The sequence below is a fragment of the Leptonotus elevatus genome, chromosome 7 (assembly GCF_054856555.1).
Source record: "Leptonotus elevatus isolate MCC_2025b chromosome 7, RoL_Lele_1.0, whole genome shotgun sequence".
Taxonomy (NCBI): domain Eukaryota; kingdom Metazoa; phylum Chordata; class Actinopteri; order Syngnathiformes; family Syngnathidae; genus Leptonotus; species Leptonotus elevatus.
In genome coordinates this window covers 16,884,410-16,903,302 of record NC_141245.1, presented here as the reverse complement: position 1 = coordinate 16,903,302, position 18,893 = coordinate 16,884,410, and the positions used below count along the sequence as shown (strand labels likewise).

At 37.7% G+C, this 18,893-nt stretch overlaps 3 protein-coding genes and 2 non-coding genes across 6 annotated transcripts in view; 4 read left to right on the top strand and 1 right to left on the bottom strand.

Moving 5' to 3' along the window:
- The first annotated feature begins 515 nt into the window (after positions 1 to 515).
- Positions 516 to 634, top strand: LOC147171283 (5S ribosomal RNA). Its single transcript, XR_015095690.1, has one exon. It is a non-coding gene; the product is annotated as a 5S ribosomal RNA (ribosomal RNA).
- Positions 635 to 812: 178 nt separating this feature from the next.
- On the top strand, positions 813 to 934 carry LOC147171282 (5S ribosomal RNA). The gene has a single exon (XR_015095691.1). It is a non-coding gene; the product is annotated as a 5S ribosomal RNA (ribosomal RNA).
- A 1,222-nt stretch (positions 935 to 2,156) lies between these two features.
- Positions 2,157 to 8,661, top strand: il10ra (interleukin 10 receptor, alpha). The gene is made up of 7 exons (XM_086080160.1): positions 2,157 to 2,431; positions 2,708 to 2,828; positions 2,957 to 3,126; positions 4,081 to 4,238; positions 4,312 to 4,474; positions 4,942 to 5,060; positions 5,577 to 8,661. The coding sequence occupies exons 1-7, from the start codon at positions 2,341 to 2,343 to the stop codon at positions 6,333 to 6,335; spliced, it is 1,581 nt and encodes a 526-aa protein (XP_085936286.1). The 5' UTR covers positions 2,157 to 2,340; the 3' UTR covers positions 6,336 to 8,661.
- Positions 8,448 to 18,893, bottom strand: part of mre11a (MRE11 homolog A, double strand break repair nuclease) — a 26,879-nt gene continuing 16,433 nt past the window's right edge. The window contains exons 23-27 of the mRNA XM_086080159.1: positions 16,335 to 16,481; positions 11,446 to 11,747; positions 9,611 to 9,745; positions 9,505 to 9,532; positions 8,448 to 9,420 (exon numbers count right to left, since the gene is read on the bottom strand). The gene's annotated coding sequence lies outside the window, so the exon portion shown is untranslated. The remainder of the gene's footprint in view (positions 9,421 to 9,504; positions 9,533 to 9,610; positions 9,746 to 11,445; positions 11,748 to 16,334; positions 16,482 to 18,893) is intronic.
- tmprss4a (transmembrane serine protease 4a) overlaps positions 13,844 to 18,893 on the top strand; it is a 12,889-nt gene continuing 7,839 nt past the window's right edge. Inside the window, exon 1 of one of the 2 annotated variants that reach the window (XM_086080162.1) lies at positions 13,844 to 13,983. Coding sequence is in view for 1 of the 2 variants with exons in the window: in XM_086080161.1 (XP_085936287.1) it covers positions 16,675 to 16,680 (6 nt within the window). In the remaining variant the exon portion in view is untranslated. Of the gene's footprint in view, positions 13,984 to 16,304; positions 16,681 to 18,893 lie in introns of those variants that run through there. The other variant, XM_086080161.1, reaches the window with a different exon arrangement.

Genomic DNA, 18,893 nt, shown 5'->3' with positions numbered 1-18,893 from the left:
TAAAGTTTCGGCACATCTTTCAACATTTACTCTCGCTAGTCAACGACAATGTGAGTGATATGCTTTTGAGGATACATCAATCTCATTTTAAAATAAGGATATTTAAAAAAAAAATAAAAAAAAAAAAGGATTTTCCTTAACTCATTCACTGCCATTGACAGCTACAGACGTCAAACATTCATTTGAACTATTTCTATTAGTTTAACATTTTTTTCCACTTTTGTTATCAAGAATATGAAAACCTAGAATTGTTTTAATTGTACATTTAGAACAGATATAAAATGTATGATTAATCGTGAGTTAACTAGTGAAGTCAAGCGATTAATTACAATTAAAAATTGTAATCGCCTGATGCCCTTAATTATTAATAATGTTTTCTTTTTTTTAATCTTTTCTTTTATTAAAAAAAAAATAACTAGTGAAGTCATGCGATTAATTACAATTAAAGATTGTAATTGCCTGACAATTTGGGACGAGTATAACCTTTAAAACAGTCAACTGTGTGCTATTTCTCGGCTTACGGCCATACTACCCTGAGAACGCCCGATCTCGTCCGATCTCGGAAGCTAAGCAGGGTCGGGCCTGGTTAGTACTTGGATGGGAGACCGCCTGGGAATACCAGGTGCTGTAAGCTTTTTTTTTTTGCACCTCCATCGCAAAAGTAAACTTTCACAAAATAATTCCAGTTTGCTTGCGGATAGCCACACGCTAAACTGACAGGATGAGAGCTGAAAATGCAGTCAAAATGCTTTTTCCGCCCCAATGTGGGACGCGTGTAACCTTTAAAACAGTCAACTGTAAGCTTTTTCTCGGCTTACGGCCATACTACCCTGAGAACGCCCGATCTCGTCCGATCTCGGAAGCTAAGCAGGGTCGGGCCTGGTTAGTACTTGGATGGGAGACCGCCTGGGAATACCAGGGTGTGCTGTAAGCTTTTCTTTTTTTTTGCACCTCCATCGCAAAAGTAAACTTTCACAAAATAATTATAGTTTGCTAGCGGACAGCCTAATTTTTAATAATCTTTTCTTCTTTAAAAAAAAAAGATTTAAAAAAAGAAAGAAAAGATTATTAAAAATTAGATGTGTCAGGCGATTAAAATTTAATTTAATAAAAAGCATGACTTTACTAGTTAACTCACGATGAATCAAATTTTATACCTGTTCTAAATGTACAAAACCAATTCTAGGTTTTCATACTCTTGTTAACAAAAGTGGATTTTTTTTTAAACTAATAGAAATAGTTTAAATTAGTTTTTGACGTCTATAGCTTTCAATGGCAGTGAATGAGTTAATGTCTAAAAAAAAGTCTCACAACCATGAAACAAGGGTGTCAACAGTAGAGAATCACTGATACAGGCAATGTACAGAGGAAGATGTCATGATTTTTTAATTTTGATGATTTTCACCTATAGCCAATAAAATAATCATCATTTTACAGTATATTACAATATTACATTAAATAAACAAACTGAGTTTTATCCGCCTATAGGCCTACTGTATATATATCATCATATTCACACTTCACCCAACTAGAATATTTTATAAATAATCTAAGTCATACAAAATGTGAAATTACATAGAACTATAAACAGTGACTCAGTTTGCTTCCACTTCTCAGCAGTTTCCTTTTCTGTGTGATGTTTGCATGCAGGAAAAAACCCAAAATGTCAGTTGAGCAAGGGGGGGGGGGTGGGGGGGAGGGCAGAAAAGGTGAGAAACAGAAGGGGAAACTGAGCTCTTTCTTATAAACCGAATGGCAAAAACAACTGAGAAAAAAAATAGCTTATTATTATTATTTTATTTTTTAGGTCTATTGTGATGATTAAAACAAAACAAAATAATAATAATAATAATAATAATAATAATAATAATAATAATTTAAAAACAACAACTCTGACACTTTTCAATCCCATGTGGACAATAAATGTAGTTCATGAAACATTCATTCAAAACGAGATGAACTGGGGAAGCCCCAACGTTTTTAGAGTCTCGTCTCACGTAAGCCATTTTGCGAAAGCCCTTTGCGGAAGTGATCTGCGTCATACACATCGCTGAAGAATCCATACAGCGAGAGGGAAAAGCAAAAGAGGAAGGTAACATCTTGTTGGGTCCTATGAGTGACATCACAACCGGAAACGAGTCATGTGACGAGGAGGAGGGCAGTTGAGCAGTGGATGCTTTTATGAGAGCTCATTCAAAAAGTGAGCAATCTCCTCGTCGTCATCTTCTTATGTTAACAGATCAGAGCAGCCAAATCTCAGAAATGGTTTGGTTCTATTGTGCTCGACGGAATAAGGACTAATTAAAAAACAGTTGGATGATGACACTTTGGAACTGAATAATGACATCTGTGAAAGTACCAGGAATAGCTATGAGCAACAAGACGCTTGTTCTCGCTCTTGCGCTTCTTTCTATCATCAATTATGTGTCAGGTAACAACACTTTGTTAGTCTTATGTCTTATCTTTGATTATTATCATATACAGCACTTTGTTTCTGTTGCGATTGTTTTTGTTAAAGCGCTCTATAAATTAAATGGAGTTACATATTAACATACAAAATGCGTCTAGAAAGTATTCACAGTGCTTCACCTTTTGCATGTAAGATTTTCCCCTCAATTGGACTGTCCTCGTGATGTTATTTTTTGTTGTTGTTGTTTAAATGTATCTAATAGAAAATGTTTATTTCTGACTTTTCTTTGTAATACAGGAGTGGATGTCCCTAAGGTTGACGCAATGTCTGTGAATGTTTTGGACGGCGAGGTGGTCGTCCTTTGGAAGCAACCCCGAAACGTCACATCTGACATCCAGTATAATGTGCAAATGGCCAAGTATGTTTTCCACCGTAACAATAATCTCACTCACCAAGATCAGTGTATTTAAAAAAAAAAATAATATATATATTTTTTTACACAATGAGGCGTGTCCAGTTATTGATAGATATGATTTGTGCTATCAGGCTTCATGGCGAATGGGCCATGGTGCTCAGCTGCACAGGGATAACCAATACCTACTGCGACCTAAGTGGACTCATACATGACTACGGAGCTGGCTATAAGGTCAGGGTTCAGGCGGTAGACAGAAACAACACGTCTGCATGGACGGTGAAGAAATTCCTCCCAAATGCAAGTAAGCAACACTATGTTGGTGTACCTTATGGTATGCTACGTAATAGCTTGCGTTGTGGTAGCCTTTACCAAACTTTGGGACGGAAATAATTTTTTATTGTTGTCATGTTATACAGAGTTAGTTATGTGATATAATGTATTTTATATCAACATTCTGCCAAGAATTTCAAATGTGTTATGTTTTTTTAATTTACCTGGTAACTTTTTTGGGTCATAGCTATGCGACATGCTTATGCTAAATATTGCTATGGGTCTCTGAATTACGCTAATGTAAGTTTTTATGTTTCCGCTAAGATTTTGTAGTTTACGCTAAGTATGTATGTATGTTACGTTATGGTATCCAAAGCAGTTAAAACATTTTTTTATCATGTAGTAGTAATACAAATGAATAATAATAATAATAAATAGGAAGAAAAACAAGAAGAAGAAGAATAAAAAGAAGAAGAACAAAAAGAAGAAGAAAATAACATGTTATCTTTCCTTCTATTAGGTTATTACGTTATGCTACGTTATGTTGCTTTACGTTATCCAAACCAGTTCTAGCTAAGTTACGTTGCACTGAGTTACAAGAAGCTATGTTATTATGTTACGCTATGACATAATGTTAGTGTCAGGACCTACTAGCATTGCTCAAGGGTCAGTTATGGGATAATTGATTTGTTTTGTTCATAGAATGATGTATAATCTACTTGATTGATTTGGACAAAACTCCTTTGAGGCTTAAGCTATGGCCCAAGAATATATGGATTACATAACCCTAGGCAGTATTGGGACCTGTTTTGGACTTTTTGATGGTTCTGACCAAGCCATTTCAAAATAAAATACTGCCCAAGGATTAAATAGTATATTTTAGTGTTACCTTGAAGTTTCAGTTATTTTAAAACTTTGTTATAACAGTTGTTTATTCGGTTCTTGTGAATGCTTGTTTAAATGACCATCTTTTCTTACCTCACAGGCAACCTGCAACCTCCTTCCTTCACGTTATACGCTACCTCCAGTACGATCACAATCCGCGTTCATCAAAAATCTATCCTCAGAAAGCTCTTTCCCTTTGGGTTTACTTACATTATCCAGCTGGATGAAAAAAGCAGAAACGACAAAGTGGAAGCCAAAGTAAGTGAAGAAAAAAGATAGAAAATGTCTAATAAAATGAATCATTGACCTTATTGTCGTTCTAATCTTACAGGAGACAATAGCGTACCTGATAGATGGCGTTGATCAAGGATTTAAAACCTTCACTTCTCTCAAGTGGGGGGTCGAGTACTGCGTCAGTATGATGGTGGAGGGAAATGGTGCTTTGTCGAGAAGCAATTTATCCCCAGAACAATGTCTACTGCTTCCAGAGAAAGGTGGGCAAAAGATGAGTTATTTTTTCCCCCCCATAGCAAATAGCGAATTACTCTCACCGTTTTAAATCTATCATACTGTACTGTATAGTCATTAAGTACATTCTTAGCTGCCTTACAACTATAAAACAAAGTTAAACACTCAGAAATGCATCCTTCTGTATGTTAGCTTTTTGGCTAGTTACCTTGCTAGCACCGAAACTCAGCAGCTCACCTTAGCAACACAATTTTAAAACAAAGTTAACCTTGTTTACTATTTTAAACTGTCCTAATTTTTTATCAAATTGATTTATTTAGCATGATGTGGAAAAATAACTTTTGAGGATATGTGTTGGTTTCATCCATATTTATTGTTACCATCTTGAGCTATGCTAACTGGTTAATGTTGCAATGGATTCTTGTAGTATACTTAGAAACACGTGATTCGGGACAACCATTTAAAGTAAACTATTTGTGCTTCCCCCCCCCAGAATGGTACATCATTTCTGTGTCATCCCTGACGGTTGTGGGCGTGTTGGCTCTTGTCACCATTTCAACAGTCGGTCTGCTTTGTCACCTGAAACGTCCATCGAAAACGCCTGCTGCGTTGGTATGCAAACAGAAAACATTCTCTTAAACTCACAGTTCATGCCAGGTGACCATGTATTAGCCTATAAAAAAAACAGGGTGAGCATCTTGTCTTTGAATAGTCCACTGGTTTGTTCAATTTAGCACGACTCGTGAGCCATGACCGCACAGAAAGCGGAAGCGCCATTTAGTGGAAAAGACGATTTGACAGCCAGCTTCACCAAGCATGGTCACTTTAGAGTGTCTCGTTGTCAGGGCATTCCAAACCCTCATTACGACCCGGTGGGATATTACAATCACCCGAGGCTTTAAGTGGATAAAACTTTTTTTTTTAATGATGTGCAGAAAGATGCCAGACAAAGTCGCATTTGATTTTCTGAAGAGGATCTTTGACTAATTTAAATTCCCTTCTAAGCTTAGTCAGAGGCTATTACGGATGTGTACTGGCCCACGATTTAGAAAACAGAACAGAGTAAAATATCAAAAAGTGCACAATTTGAATATGAACCCAGGCTGATTCTCTCTTCTCCCTTACTAGAAATCCCCTGTGCTGGGCTGGCATCCACTGACATTCGGAGAAGACCCAATGGAAGTGGTCGCAGACAAAGTTTGGTACCTGTCTGACAGCAGAACAGAAGGGAAAAACTTTGCAGAAAACCCTCGAAACAAGGCTGCACTTCGCATTTTGAAAAAACCCGACGACAGGACCAGTTTGGACAGCGGCGTTAGCATGGAGTGCAATGTTACGGAAAAACAAGAGAGAAGTCCTCAGAGGAGACAAGAGGATAGCGGTTTTGGGAGCATTGGAGGAACAGTGTATCCCCACCAGGATGACTCAGTTCAGACGAGGTGGAAGGACAGCGGGTTGGGCCTTGGGTCCCATTTGGAATCCTCTTCCGTGAACACTTTGGGACAGGAGAGCAGGTCCCTCAAAGAGTTTGACAGTTATCGCAGGCAGAGCCCCGCGTTGCAGAGTTACCACGACGAGGGGCCTCAACACACTTTTCCCAGCCCGGTTTTGGCTGAAGTGGTCTCAGGCTACCGGGCGGGACCTCAGTTGTGCATTTGCTCTGGTGCAGCTCAATGCTCCTGGTGCCTCAAACGCATCGTCAACGGGACTACAACGACCCAAAAGCACCAAAGCCAACTGGGCAAAGAAGACTTTTCAAATGATACAAGGACACGGACAGAAACAGCGGAGGGTTTCTCTTTGCTAACAGCTCTGACACAAGGGATGGACCTAAACATGAACACTGTGGCCATTTCGCTTGGCGACTTGCAGCTGGATACTGACTGACTGATTCACTAGGGACACTTTCAACAATACGCTGACAAAAATAGTTGCTGCTTTGGAATAATACTCCCTTCCCTTCTGTATCTCTAAGTCAGTTGTTGGTGAGGGTGAGTGGAAAAATAATAATACATGGATAGGAAATACAAAACAAAAACATGATGTAAAAGTAAAGGCGCTTTCAAACAGAATGACTCACACATGTCGAAAGGGAAGTGGGCCACAAGTGAAACCCTAATGGAAATTTATGCAGACAACATGTGTGACGGTTTGTTTCTTGATCTTCTCTCAACTCCCACAGGTAAAAACTGTCAGAAGTGTTTTGACATTGTGCTTAGTTCAAGATCGGTTGACAACTAAACTAAACCCTTACATACTGTTCGGGACACATTTGACCGTTTTGACAGCAATAAGACTACATTAAAAAAAATATTTCTTTGGTATTACAAAAAAAAAAAAAAAAAGCGGTCCTGAGTCATTGAGTCACATATTGTCACATGGGCAGCCAAGATAGCACACGACTATCAACCCTTTTGGACAGATTAGACCTTCTTCCACATGTGGAAGAAAAGGGCTCCACGGCTGATCTTTCTGGCATCCATTAAATCAACTGTGAATATAAAGTATTTTCATAGTTACTCTTATTTTAATGTCTCACCACATTTGCACAGGTTGACACAAAAACATCAACCTTGTTGGTTTTTGAAGGGTCTTGGGGGAATCTTGGGAGAAGAACAATGTAAAATAGTTTGAGTAGCGTAAAAAAAAAAAAATAGGACAGGCTATTAATACCTTTTTGAGAGAGCTGTAGTTTATAAGTTGACAATTATTATGAAGATATTCTTAGACCGGGTCAAAACTGATGTGTGCAAGGAAAATGAACAGTATGTAAGGGTTCACTCTGTGACTTATCTATCTTGGCTTTCCTTGTTTGAAATATTTATAATAATATTTTAGATGCAAGCCACATGAAATGAAAAGGCCTAGATACAGTACAGGCCAAACGTTTGGACACACACACACACATCTCATTCAATGTGTTCTCATTACTATATACATGATGGATTCTCACTGAAGGCATCAAAACTAAGAATGAACACATGTGGAGTTATGTACTTAAAAGGTGAAATAACTGAAAACATGTTTTAGATTCTAGTTTCTTCAAAATAGCCACCCTTTGCTCTGATTACTGCTCTGTAGGCCTACACTCTTGGCATTCTCACCTCTTTCTGGTGACTACTCTTAAAAGCTCATTGAGGGAATGCCAAGAATGTGCAAAAAAAATAAAAAATCATTAGAGCAAAGAATGACTATTTTTGAAGAAACTAGAATATAAAACATGCTTTCAAATTAATTATTTCACCTTTTTTTTTAAGTACATAACTCCACATGTGTTTATTGATTGATATTTAATACCTTCAGTGAGAATCTACAAAGTAAATAGTCATGTAAATAAAGAAAATGGATTGCATGAGGTGTGTCCAAACATTTAGCCTGTACTGTATGTTGTATTCACTGACATGGCGACATGTTTTGACAGCGAAAGTTAACACAGCTTGCTGCCCTGTATGCAAATCCTCCTCAGGAAACGGAGAAGTACTGAGTTCCGCAAAGTCTCTTGACAATGTAAAAAAATAATAGTAATAATAAATTTAAAAAATAAGTAGAGAAGCAATCAAGATCCAATTTGTTGTATATAGTCAATGGTTGCATTGATTGCACTTATGCATTTCGGGTACGCAAAAAAAAAAATCACTATAAAAAATGGCTCATCCCCAGAAAAACACTTTTACCACTATAGCCTACTTATTATTTAATTTTCTTGAGTAGCCTTTCAAAATGAATCCAATTTATTTATTTATTTTTTTTACATGCAAAGAGACTTTCTATAGTCACCCTGTATATACCGTATGTAAGATGAATTGTTTGAAATATTTATTTATATTTTTTAATAAAAAAATACATGTTTAAATAAAAGCCATGTGAACTTTATATTCACTGATATGACATGATACAACCAACATGACCACAATTTGCTGTGCCATGCAAATGAGAGGAAATCATTTCCTCTTTCAAGGAACAGCTTGTTTTAAAAGAAATCAACATCATCATCCTATCTAGAGCATAAAACACATTTTATTATTCATGCAAAAAAACAACAACATGTATCCCACAATTAGATTTGTTTGCAGTTAAAATTATTTTTATCCAAACAATCACAAAAAATACCATGATAAACAGACAAAATAATTAAAACGATTAAAATGAAAATAAAATAATTTGGAGATGTGTTGTTGAAAAGTGATGATAGGCAGCATTCACATTAGTAAAATAAAATTACATTTTTTAAGTACACTAATGTAAATATAGTCACAAATGCTATTCATCAGCCTGTCTATGGCATTTTGTATTGTGTGTTAGCATTATGCTAGCGGCCTTTCCTAAGGCAAAGGTATGTGGTTGTTTTAAATAAACAATGTGTAGTTCTCTCTGTGTGTATTTTTTTTTTGTGGACATGTCAAAGGAGAATGTCACCCTACATTTAGAGTCAGAATTGTAAGAGTTCCATTTTTGTGAACATTGAACTTGCTGAAGAAAATAACCCCTCTCAGTTTCAGTTAGAAAATACATTCATATATTATTATGCAATAATGTTGTGGTTGAAAACAGAATGTAATGATGTTTTTTTTTTATCAGCTGGGACATCTAAAAAAAAAAATTCCGAGTCATATTATGAGAAAAGCACTGACTCATTAAATTTCCACTACACAGAAAACATAAAAAAGGAAGCAAATGTGTGAAATTTGGAAGGAAGCATGCTTGCCGTTAATTGTGTTTTATCAGATGAAACACATTGCATTACTATCATCAACGAGTCTATACACAGTAGGATTTTGCACTACACAGTGACTTTAGTCCAAACGGGCAGATCACACCAAGAGTCCAGATGACTTAGAAGCTAAATCCCCTTTCATCCCCTTCAAAGTTCAATCAGGACATTATGAATATGTATTTTGATGAAGAGGTGGCAGGTCATTTTTTGAAGCCACTAATGGTGAAAGGAGGAGGAGACTTTTTTAAGCCGATCTTGCTGTGGAAAAGAACGTTGAAAACACTCGTGCATAACAAACCCTTTTGGATTAGAATTTTCATTTCCGTGTGTAAATATACTTACATGAGCACTCTGTCTGTCACTGGGCGTTCTACAGAAACAAAAGACGGTTTTGATGTGATTTCGTGAGAACAAAACCAAAGAGGAAAATGGTTTCCTGCTCACTCACCTTTCTTCTTGCAGCATTTTTTGCACGATTTGCACTTGTACTTATGGCAGAACTGCACGATGGCGATGGTAAAGAGGATGGCCAGAACGCCAAAGCCCACAGCAACCCCCACCGCTGTGGGGTTCACCCTACTGCCTGACAACACGTACACACAGAAATTAGGCCATGATATTATTCATTTTCATTTCAAACTCTAAGGATTCTTAAATTAACTTGATCCAACTACTTGTCTATACAATGCTGCTCTGTTCTGAGTGACAATTTTCAAAGAGATATTGATGTATCAAGATGCTTATTATTGTGGTTTTAATCCGCAGTGGTTAAGCTCTGAAGAAGTGCATCATGATTTAGAAACCAAAGCAGATCTAGGTGCAGGCCTAGTCTACCGCAAAATAGATGCCAGGAGCGTTTATTTACACGACTGCAGTTTGTTTGACGAGAGGAAGCCTTTATTTGATTAATGCATTTTCTCAAATAGAAGGCGCCACAAAAATAAATAAATAATAAAATAAATCTCAATTAGGCACACGATCCACTTATGTCATAAACACCTCCATCAAATAGAAGAAAAAGAGGTACTGTTGTTTTCACAGTTCATATATGCTATCTTTATACATGGACACAATTTAAGAATGCATGTCATTTTACAATGAACAGGAGTTTTGTTCCAGAACCCCCCCCCCCCCCCCCCCACCACCACGATTGAATGAAAATCTGAGATATAGGGAGCCCAAACAAATATTCTTGTTATAGTTAACCTCATACATGGTATTGTGATTAACATTGTGCTTATGGATTATGAATAAAGCAGTAAAATCCATCTGTTCTTATCCATCTCAGGGGGCGGCCATTTTGTCACTTGCTGCCACCTGAAAAATGACATCAGTTGCTGAGGGCTCAGGTAACAACCAATCACCGCTCAGCTTGCAAACATCACATGACCAAACGCCGAAAACAGGTGAGCCGTGATTGGTCTTTACTTACCTGAGCCCTGAGCAACTGTGATGGAATATTCAGTTGACAGCAAGTGGCAAAATGGCCGCCCCCTGAGATGGACAAAAAAAAGGGTGGATTTTGCTGCTTAATTCATATTCCACAAACACAACATTAATCAGAATGCCGTGTTCAAACGCATGGGGGTGTATACAACATATTACGATATAGTGGAAGCCCACTGTGATCAGATAAAGTGTGACATTTTACCACATTTTGTAAACAAGTTCCCCGCACGGCAAGATGATCTTGCGCCATGTGGTGTCATTAGTGACAGTCAGCATTCTGGTAGATTTGGACTTGATCACGTTACATTGCCGGGAGCTACAGTATGCGTCGAGTCAGTTCGCTTCACTTTGTTGTCATTTCACTGCATTTCTCCATAAGAGTCCATTTTATTTTGTTTTAAAATGTATTATCTGACATAAATGGTAGTACATGGTTTAAATTATTCAATAATATTCAAAATAGAACAGATTCCCAACACAATAGATGCTAACTAGCTGTTGGGTAAATAAGCACCCTCGGCGAAAATGTTGCTCGTGGATAACAAATGTTTTTTTGTTTTTTTTAGGTTATGGTGCAACAACAGTAATACTGACATCAATAAAAACTGAGCATTGTCATTTTAAAGACAAAATACAGCTGAATGTTATTTTGATTCACATTCACAACATTGAAGTGAAAGTGTAAAATGTACTATACTGTACACACAACAATCCAAAGTGAATCCAAAAATACAATAAAACGTGTTGACCATCGAAGAAGTGCGACAGAGAGTCACACTATGTCGCCACACTACACAACAAAAAAACAAGTCATAACTCATAAGCATGTCTTACCATTATTGCCCATAGCAGATGACCTTGTGAACCTTCAGCTGTCGTCTTTCCTCGCTTGACTTTAGCAAAGTATCAAATCTGATAAGTGATACATCAAATTTGAAAGCTCAAAACAGAATATTGCCTTCTGTGCTTTCTTCCGACATCTTACGTTGAGTGTTGGTGTTCCCCATACCTGGCATTTTTTTCAAAACCGGTTCAACTGCCTTGTTGTCGTCGTCTTGTTTCCTTTCATAAGATAATGTGGGAAGTGTATCGCGCTCCTTTGTCGTGATTGGCAGCTTTCTTTCTTTGCAATTCACCTACAGTGAAGTACTTTGTTATATCAAGTAGCAACATTTGTTTGATTCGTTGAGAGTTGCCACATCAGCAGAAACTCAATTCTCTTCTGCGCATATTAACTCTTTGACCGCCAAAAAACTTTAATGACGTATGCTAAAATCCTAATGAATGCCGCCAATAACGTCAATTGACATCAACTACGTTTTTTTTTTCTCAATGAGCAGTGCAACGTCTTGTGCAGCACTGCCTTGTCATTGGGTAGTAAAATCCCAAAACAGCAGTTTACAGCATTGTATCTCTTTTCAATGGGCTCCCGGTGAAAGGAATTGCAATGAAACATGACGAATCTGATGAAATAGAATGTTTTCAAGGATGACGTGAATGATCAAAGCCTTTGTCACATTAAATCTAATTCATAGAGCGTCACTAAACAAAAAATATTAGTGTCAAAGTCACTGTTGTGCAGAAAATGTATCTTTTCACAAAAAGCTTGTTTTCTCCTTATCTTTTCAATGTTCTCTCAATGTCACTTAAATTACCTATTTTCAAATGGTAATTACTAAAGAACGGAATAAGGTAGAAACATATCTTTTTTTCTAATGAAATGCGATTTTCCATTTGGTACCCACAATGCTATGTAGTCAAAACACACAACATTCTGTTTGCCTTGAAAGATGAGTTAAAATATGTTTGGCAGTAAAAGAGTTCAAGCAGAAGTTATACAAATTGTGTTCAGTGTGTCTTGTGCATCATCACACCAGTCACCTTAAATTATTTTAGCATCTTTATGACAACTCTCTGTACAGCATTTAGGTTACGAGCCTAATACTCACAGATAAAGCAAATCTTTGCACCATCTCTGGTTTGGGTCAGATTGTCGTACATTTCCAGGAAAGAATACCACCATTGAAGTCTTAATATGTGTAAATGAAAGATGATGTCATGGAGTATCCGTGTAGACCACTGAGGTTGCATGATACACCTTCCATTCCTCAGCTGATCGCAGCTGATGACGAATGGGCTGCTGATAACACCGTTACAAAACAACTTCCACGATGCCGGTAAAAGCTAAACAAATGAAATGTAACTTTTTATGTCAACCTGTTCCACACAAATTGCTATTAACTCATTCACTGCCATTGATGACTGTAGACGTAAAAAAATCATGTGAACTATTTCTATTAGTTTAACATTTTTTCATTTTATTTCATTTTTTATGAAAACCTAGATTTTTTTTATTGTACATTTATAACAGATATCAAATTTGTGATTAATCAATCGTGAGTCAACTATTGAAGTCATGCGATTAATTACGATTAAAATTTTTAATCGTCTGACGTCCCTTACTTTTAATTTTTTTTTTAAATTAGGGACGTCAGGCGATTACATTTTTTAATTGTAATTAATCACATGACTTCACTAGTTAACTAGCGATTAATCACAAATGTTATATCTGTTCTAAATTTACAAATAAAAAAATTATAGGTTTTCATACTCTTGTTAGCAAAAGTGGAAAAAAATTAAACTAATAGAAATAATTAAAATGAATTTTTGACGTCTATAGCCGTCAATGGCAGTGAATGAGTTAAGGTCCCTGTAAATAAAGTGAATATTAATGTCTTCTAAATTTGACACACCACAGAGAACAATATTAATGGCCCTGTCAAACTTTTGCCTTCTTTCTTTGACATGTATGCAATCATGGCCAACAACTAGGCACTCTAAACTATCCACATGACTTATATATTTTTTCAAGTGTCCGCGCAATTTTTCCCCCCGCCCTCCTCGTTCGTCCGCATTTGTCTGCACTCTGAGGCAGCCATGCCATTGAACTATCCAAAGGCAAAATGAACATTTGGGCCGGTAGACCGGTAAATAGCTTCATCTTCACAATTTCACTGTTGAACGTTTGTTGAACATACACTCCAAGTGTATGTTGTGACTTCATTGTGACTTAAGGGTGGAACAACACACATTCTTTTGACTGCAGGTAAGGTCAAATGTAATCATTAACCAGTGCTGTTTTCAAGCTAAGCTGCACTTCCTCTTGCGGCTATCAGGACTGCTGTCCAATTACACACAGGCATGTCTGGGCACGGAGATGCTGGTCAAGCGTTTGTGTGTGCGCGTGCACATCAGTGGGATGAAGCACCTCTGAGTATCGCCACATAAGGAACTGGGAATCTTTTTGCTCACCGATTTAAGCTTTGGATACGGATTGGACAAGCCAGAGTGGACTGGTTAGCGACATTAGAGGTAAGCATGCGTAAGCAGACAAACTTAGTATGCTTCCCATAATTTTTTCCTTGTTTTTTTAGTATGAAAAAAAGCAATCTTGTCGATCACAGACGACTTCCATGGAAGGGGCTTTTGCAGTCATGTTTGCTGTAATAAATTCTTTAGTTATTGTGTCTTTAGATTGCCTTTGATTTATTGTTGATCCGATAAACAAATGCAGGGTCATGCTTATCAGAGGGTCTGATAAGGAGCAGCCCAAAGAATAGTGTTCTATATACTGCCGTATATCAAAGGTTATATGGTTTATTTTATTTGAAAGTATATTTGCATCAACAGTTCATAACATGATTACTCCTTTAATACATTAAGGATACAGTCAGAATATTTTTTTTCCTCTTAAGGTATTGTGTACCCTAAAACATTTTCCAAACATATCTGAGAGCTATTTAAAAGTAATAACAATGAACTTTTATTTATAACATAACTCCTACTCATAAAATGTCATTTTAGCAACAATTTCAAAACTTATTGGCCAACCTTTGTGAAACTTCAAGTCTCTGTGTATTTATTTAATATCTGCATCTGTAAACAAAATAATCTAATTATATGGAATTTTCTGGTTATCTAAGAATTGGTGTTGTTTCGATACCGATACCAGTATCGGCAGAGGCCCCGATACTGCATAAAAACAGTGGTATCGGCAAGTACTAACAAGTAACATGCCGATACTATTATTTCCGACGCTAATATAGGACTTTGGATGCAGCATCTTGTGTTTTACTTGTGCACAGCATTCACTGATGTGTCCACTGCATGTCAAGCTAGGATATCCTATTGGTCCTTGAATGCTCTGAACCAATGGCAGGGCAGCTTTTACATGTTGAAAAAAAAAAAGACTACTAAGAATGAAGTAGTACAATTTAGGTAATTTCAAGCTACGGAACATCTGAAGTTAGCCCAGCAAGTTGAAAAATGTGTTTTTCTATGTTTAGCCGCTGTGTAGATCCCCTTAAGTTAGCCCAACAAGTTTGAAAACTTGAACATTATATTTCTTGATATTCTTTAGCTGCTGCGCCTTCCCTGATGAAATTTGAATAGGTTGCCTCTTGAAGCTATTAAGCAGGTTTAAAACTATTCTTTCATTTATCTTTAACACACTGATGGGACTCTCCTTGGGTTTCCTGAAGTTATAGCTGAGCAGGTGGTCTAACTTTTTATTTTGAAGCTGTTGCAACTCTCTTGATACTCGCTAACCATGATTTAATTTAATTTTTAAAATATATGTTTATTTTAACAAGGGCCTTGGAATGTTACACTCATTGAATACTTGGACTGGATCAATAATTTTCATAATAAAATAAGCTGGTTTAACAGTTATTATTAAGGTCCATTTTTACCTGCGGGAATTTTGATTATGAGATGTAAAAAATTGAAATGCAACATCTCTACATACCCTCCGCAAGGCAACTGAATGTTAACCAGCTTGACCCACTAAATACAGTCACGTCATGTTTTTATTGCAGGCTGTAAAATGCCTTCATTTGGTTGATCAGAAAAGCAATTCAAAGCACATTGTGTGTCTATCTACTCGCATATTTATGCATTCATAAAGTTAGACTTAAGTGCAAAGGTTCAGTGACTTTAATAGGTCTGGTAAAGAAGCACAACACAGCTCCTATTGATAACTGACTCTTTCTCTTCAGCTTTTCATCAGTCCTTCTCTCACGTGCCCAATTAACTTTGCCCCCCTTTGAATAAACACGGAATTCTGATTATGCGTTTGTGGAATGCGAAATAAGCAGCAAAATTCGACCCATTTTTATCCATCCCAGGGAACGGCCATTTTACCACTTGCTGATCACAATGAGCTTAGTTTAGGGCTTAGGTAACGACCAATCACAGCTCACCTGTTTTCTAAAGATGTGTTAAACATGTGGTGAGACGTGGCACGCACTGTGAGTCATACAGTTGATACCAGCTGATTTGACAGTCAAAACAAAACAAGGTAAGAAAACACACCTAACGCGTAAAGCTTTACGCTGTGTGTGAGTGTGTTTCCTACACGGTCCCTTTTCACTCATTCAAGGTTTTGATATGGTTGTAATTCATCATGGTATGTAGATATTGAACATTTGGGGGACATCCATGATGCCGATAAGTGCCACCATTGTGTGCACATAATGTGAGAAATAGCTATGCTATGCTAGGCGAGGATGAGGCAGAGAGAAGCCAAAAGGGAACATACGGCAATTTGTCCAACGTGCTGGGAGGGGATGAAAAGTTTGGAGTGGGTGGATGCATGGGAGGGACTTAAGTGACAAAGGTGCACAGGTAGGGATTGAGAAAAGCGGCTTCAAGTGTCAGGTTACCTGGAATAGTTTTTGTTCGGTCACAGGTCTCTCTCTTTCTGAATCCGCGCAGCTTCGAAACCCAATGCTACACAGAACTTTATGACGAGCCGGAGGTCGCAGAGGCCTGAAGTCAGACGCCCCTTCCAGCGGGATTTTCTTACAGTGCTGTAGAAAGACAACGAGAGAGAGAGAGACACACACATACACAAAATCAAGTCAGGTCTTTGGAGGTGAAGTTAGGGAAAGGAGAGGAAGTGGACGCAGCATTTTCTGTGGATTGTGAAGTTCTCCAGGTGCTACCTCCAAAGAGGTTCTGTGGACAGCGGTCATCTGGATTTAGGACAGTGATAACTGCATCATGTGGGTGAGTATTGTGCTAAAAGAGGAAATGTGTTGACTAAAACCAATAGTATTTCTCCTTATCAACCGGTTTGTTCACAAACACAAAACCACATAAGTGCTGATGGCTTTGTGCACTCACCCAGCGACTGTAAACTGCAAATACAGGTTCACAACAGCAGTGGGAGATACCATCGACCTGCCACTGCTGTACGGTGTTAATCGTGATTTATAGCTTAGCAGAAGTTTCCATATAGTGGCTTTTTAATGCTACTAAACACGTAGCTTTCTTTGCTAGTAAGTAGTTTTGATAGTGTATCAGTCGACTGTATTGACAAGTTTGCATACGATGACTTTTGAATTTATGCAACCAAATTTGTATATTTTAGTCAAGGTTTGCATACGGTGCATTTTTCATTTACTAATTATCAGGTATCCATCTCTCCAATACAAGACGATTCAATATGTATCTTGATACATTTTAAAATTGACAATTTGATTTGGTTCGTTGTCAATTTTATGACTACAACTGTTTTGTTTCGCTTTTGCTATACTTGTGATTATGTTTTCATTATTTGGGTATAATACTTTTTTTATTTAGTTATCTAAAAAAGTATTCATTAATGAAATCCAAAGTTTCAATTCATGATCACCTGAAAGTGTCTGAGCTTTATAATGATAGATAGATAGATATGACTCACTCAATCTCTGTCTTTAGACTTTGTTTTCATTTCATTGTCGCTATGCTACGACTAATATAAACAATGACATGCATGATCAACAGAGCCCCAATAAATTATAATAGAATAAAGTTATACAATGATTTAGAGAAAGAAAGAAAGAAAGAGAGAGAGAGAGAGAGAGAAAGAAAGAGAAAGAAAGAAAAATCCCCATGTTATTAAAAACAATGCCATGTAAAAGTACTATCTAAATGTCAATATATTGTACAACTTAATCCACTGTTAGTGAGAGCAGCTCCTGGATAGCCAATCTAGGTTAGGCAGAAGCCAGCCAACCTGTCAGGTAAAAAGCTTTGACGTGTTAAGCCGTTCAAGCAAGGTGGTGTTCATCGAGTGCACGTCCCCAATCGGGGGGGGGGGGGGGGGGAATACAAAAGTGCCAGAGATCTGGACCATCTTGTACTAAACAAGAAGCGCATTATTGCAACTATCAAGGCACAATGTTGTTGTCACTGGGGAGGTAACCTAAGTGGTACAGGACCCTCGAGTCTTTTCAAAACAACATATGAAGCTACAATAGGTTACATTATAGTTCAATAATGAGCTCTGCTAGGTACAGATGCATATCTGCCTCAGTAAAATAATATTATTGGAACTGCGTTTTCAGATCAAGTGAGTTTTCTTTATCAAAATCATAGAGAGCACTTGAAATAAATCTATGTTAAGGGGGGGGGGGGGAGACGCTGAAAACGTCAAGGTTTTAGCATCCTATGACATCCACAACTTTCAAAAACACTCGGTACAGCTCTTAGTATTAGATCTCATTAGATTGTGCAGGCGTACCTGACGTTCAGACCCGTCACTTCAGTGTACACTAAGTATAGGCAGTAATTTTCACCCAACATCAGAATATTCCCCAAATGCATGCAAGTAAATTCAAAAGGTCTGTGAAATTATGCAATGTTTTAATTCAACTGAACTTTTGCTTGAACCGTTTGAAAAATTCGAGTTGTGCGAACCACTTGCTATCTCACCCGTGGAACTGATCCTTCACTCAACACCAACTGTTACCAACAATTATGCAAATGGGACACATATGATATCTTGCCAGAGGGTTCTTATGTTCTGTCTTTGCGATACCAATTGCTTTTTGAAAGGAAGTTTCACAACAGGGATACAGTCAGAATACTACCCTACACCTTCGCCCTTCTGGGCCGTGTTTGGACAAGATTGCGGAAACAGCCTGAACTCATCCCTGTGGCGCAGTGCATGTATCATAACAAATACCTTAGAGCCTACTCTTGTGGCCATGGAAAGCACCTCCATCCATCCATCTATCTTCTTAACCGCTTATTCCTCACTAGGGTCGTGGGGGTGCTGGAGCCCATCCCAGCTGGCTTCCGGCAGTAGGCAGGGTGCACCTTGAACTGGTTGCCAGCCAATCGCAGGGCACACAATCATCCACACTCACAATCACACCTAAGGACAATCTAGCGTGTTCAATTAACCTGCCATGCATGTCTTTGGAATGTGGGAGGAAACCGGAGAGTACGCGGAT

Excerpts from the sequence above, each read along its gene's own strand:
- il10ra (XM_086080160.1), top strand. The coding sequence starts at position 2,341 with ATGACATCTGTGAAAGTACCAGGAATAGCTATGAGCAACAAGACGCTT. Across the intron at positions 2,432-2,707 it reads TATCATCAATTATGTGTCAG|GAGTGGATGTCCCTAAGGTT; the intron begins GTAACAACACTT and ends TTTGTAATACAG. Across the intron at positions 4,239-4,311 it reads ACGACAAAGTGGAAGCCAAA|GAGACAATAGCGTACCTGAT; the intron begins GTAAGTGAAGAA and ends CTAATCTTACAG.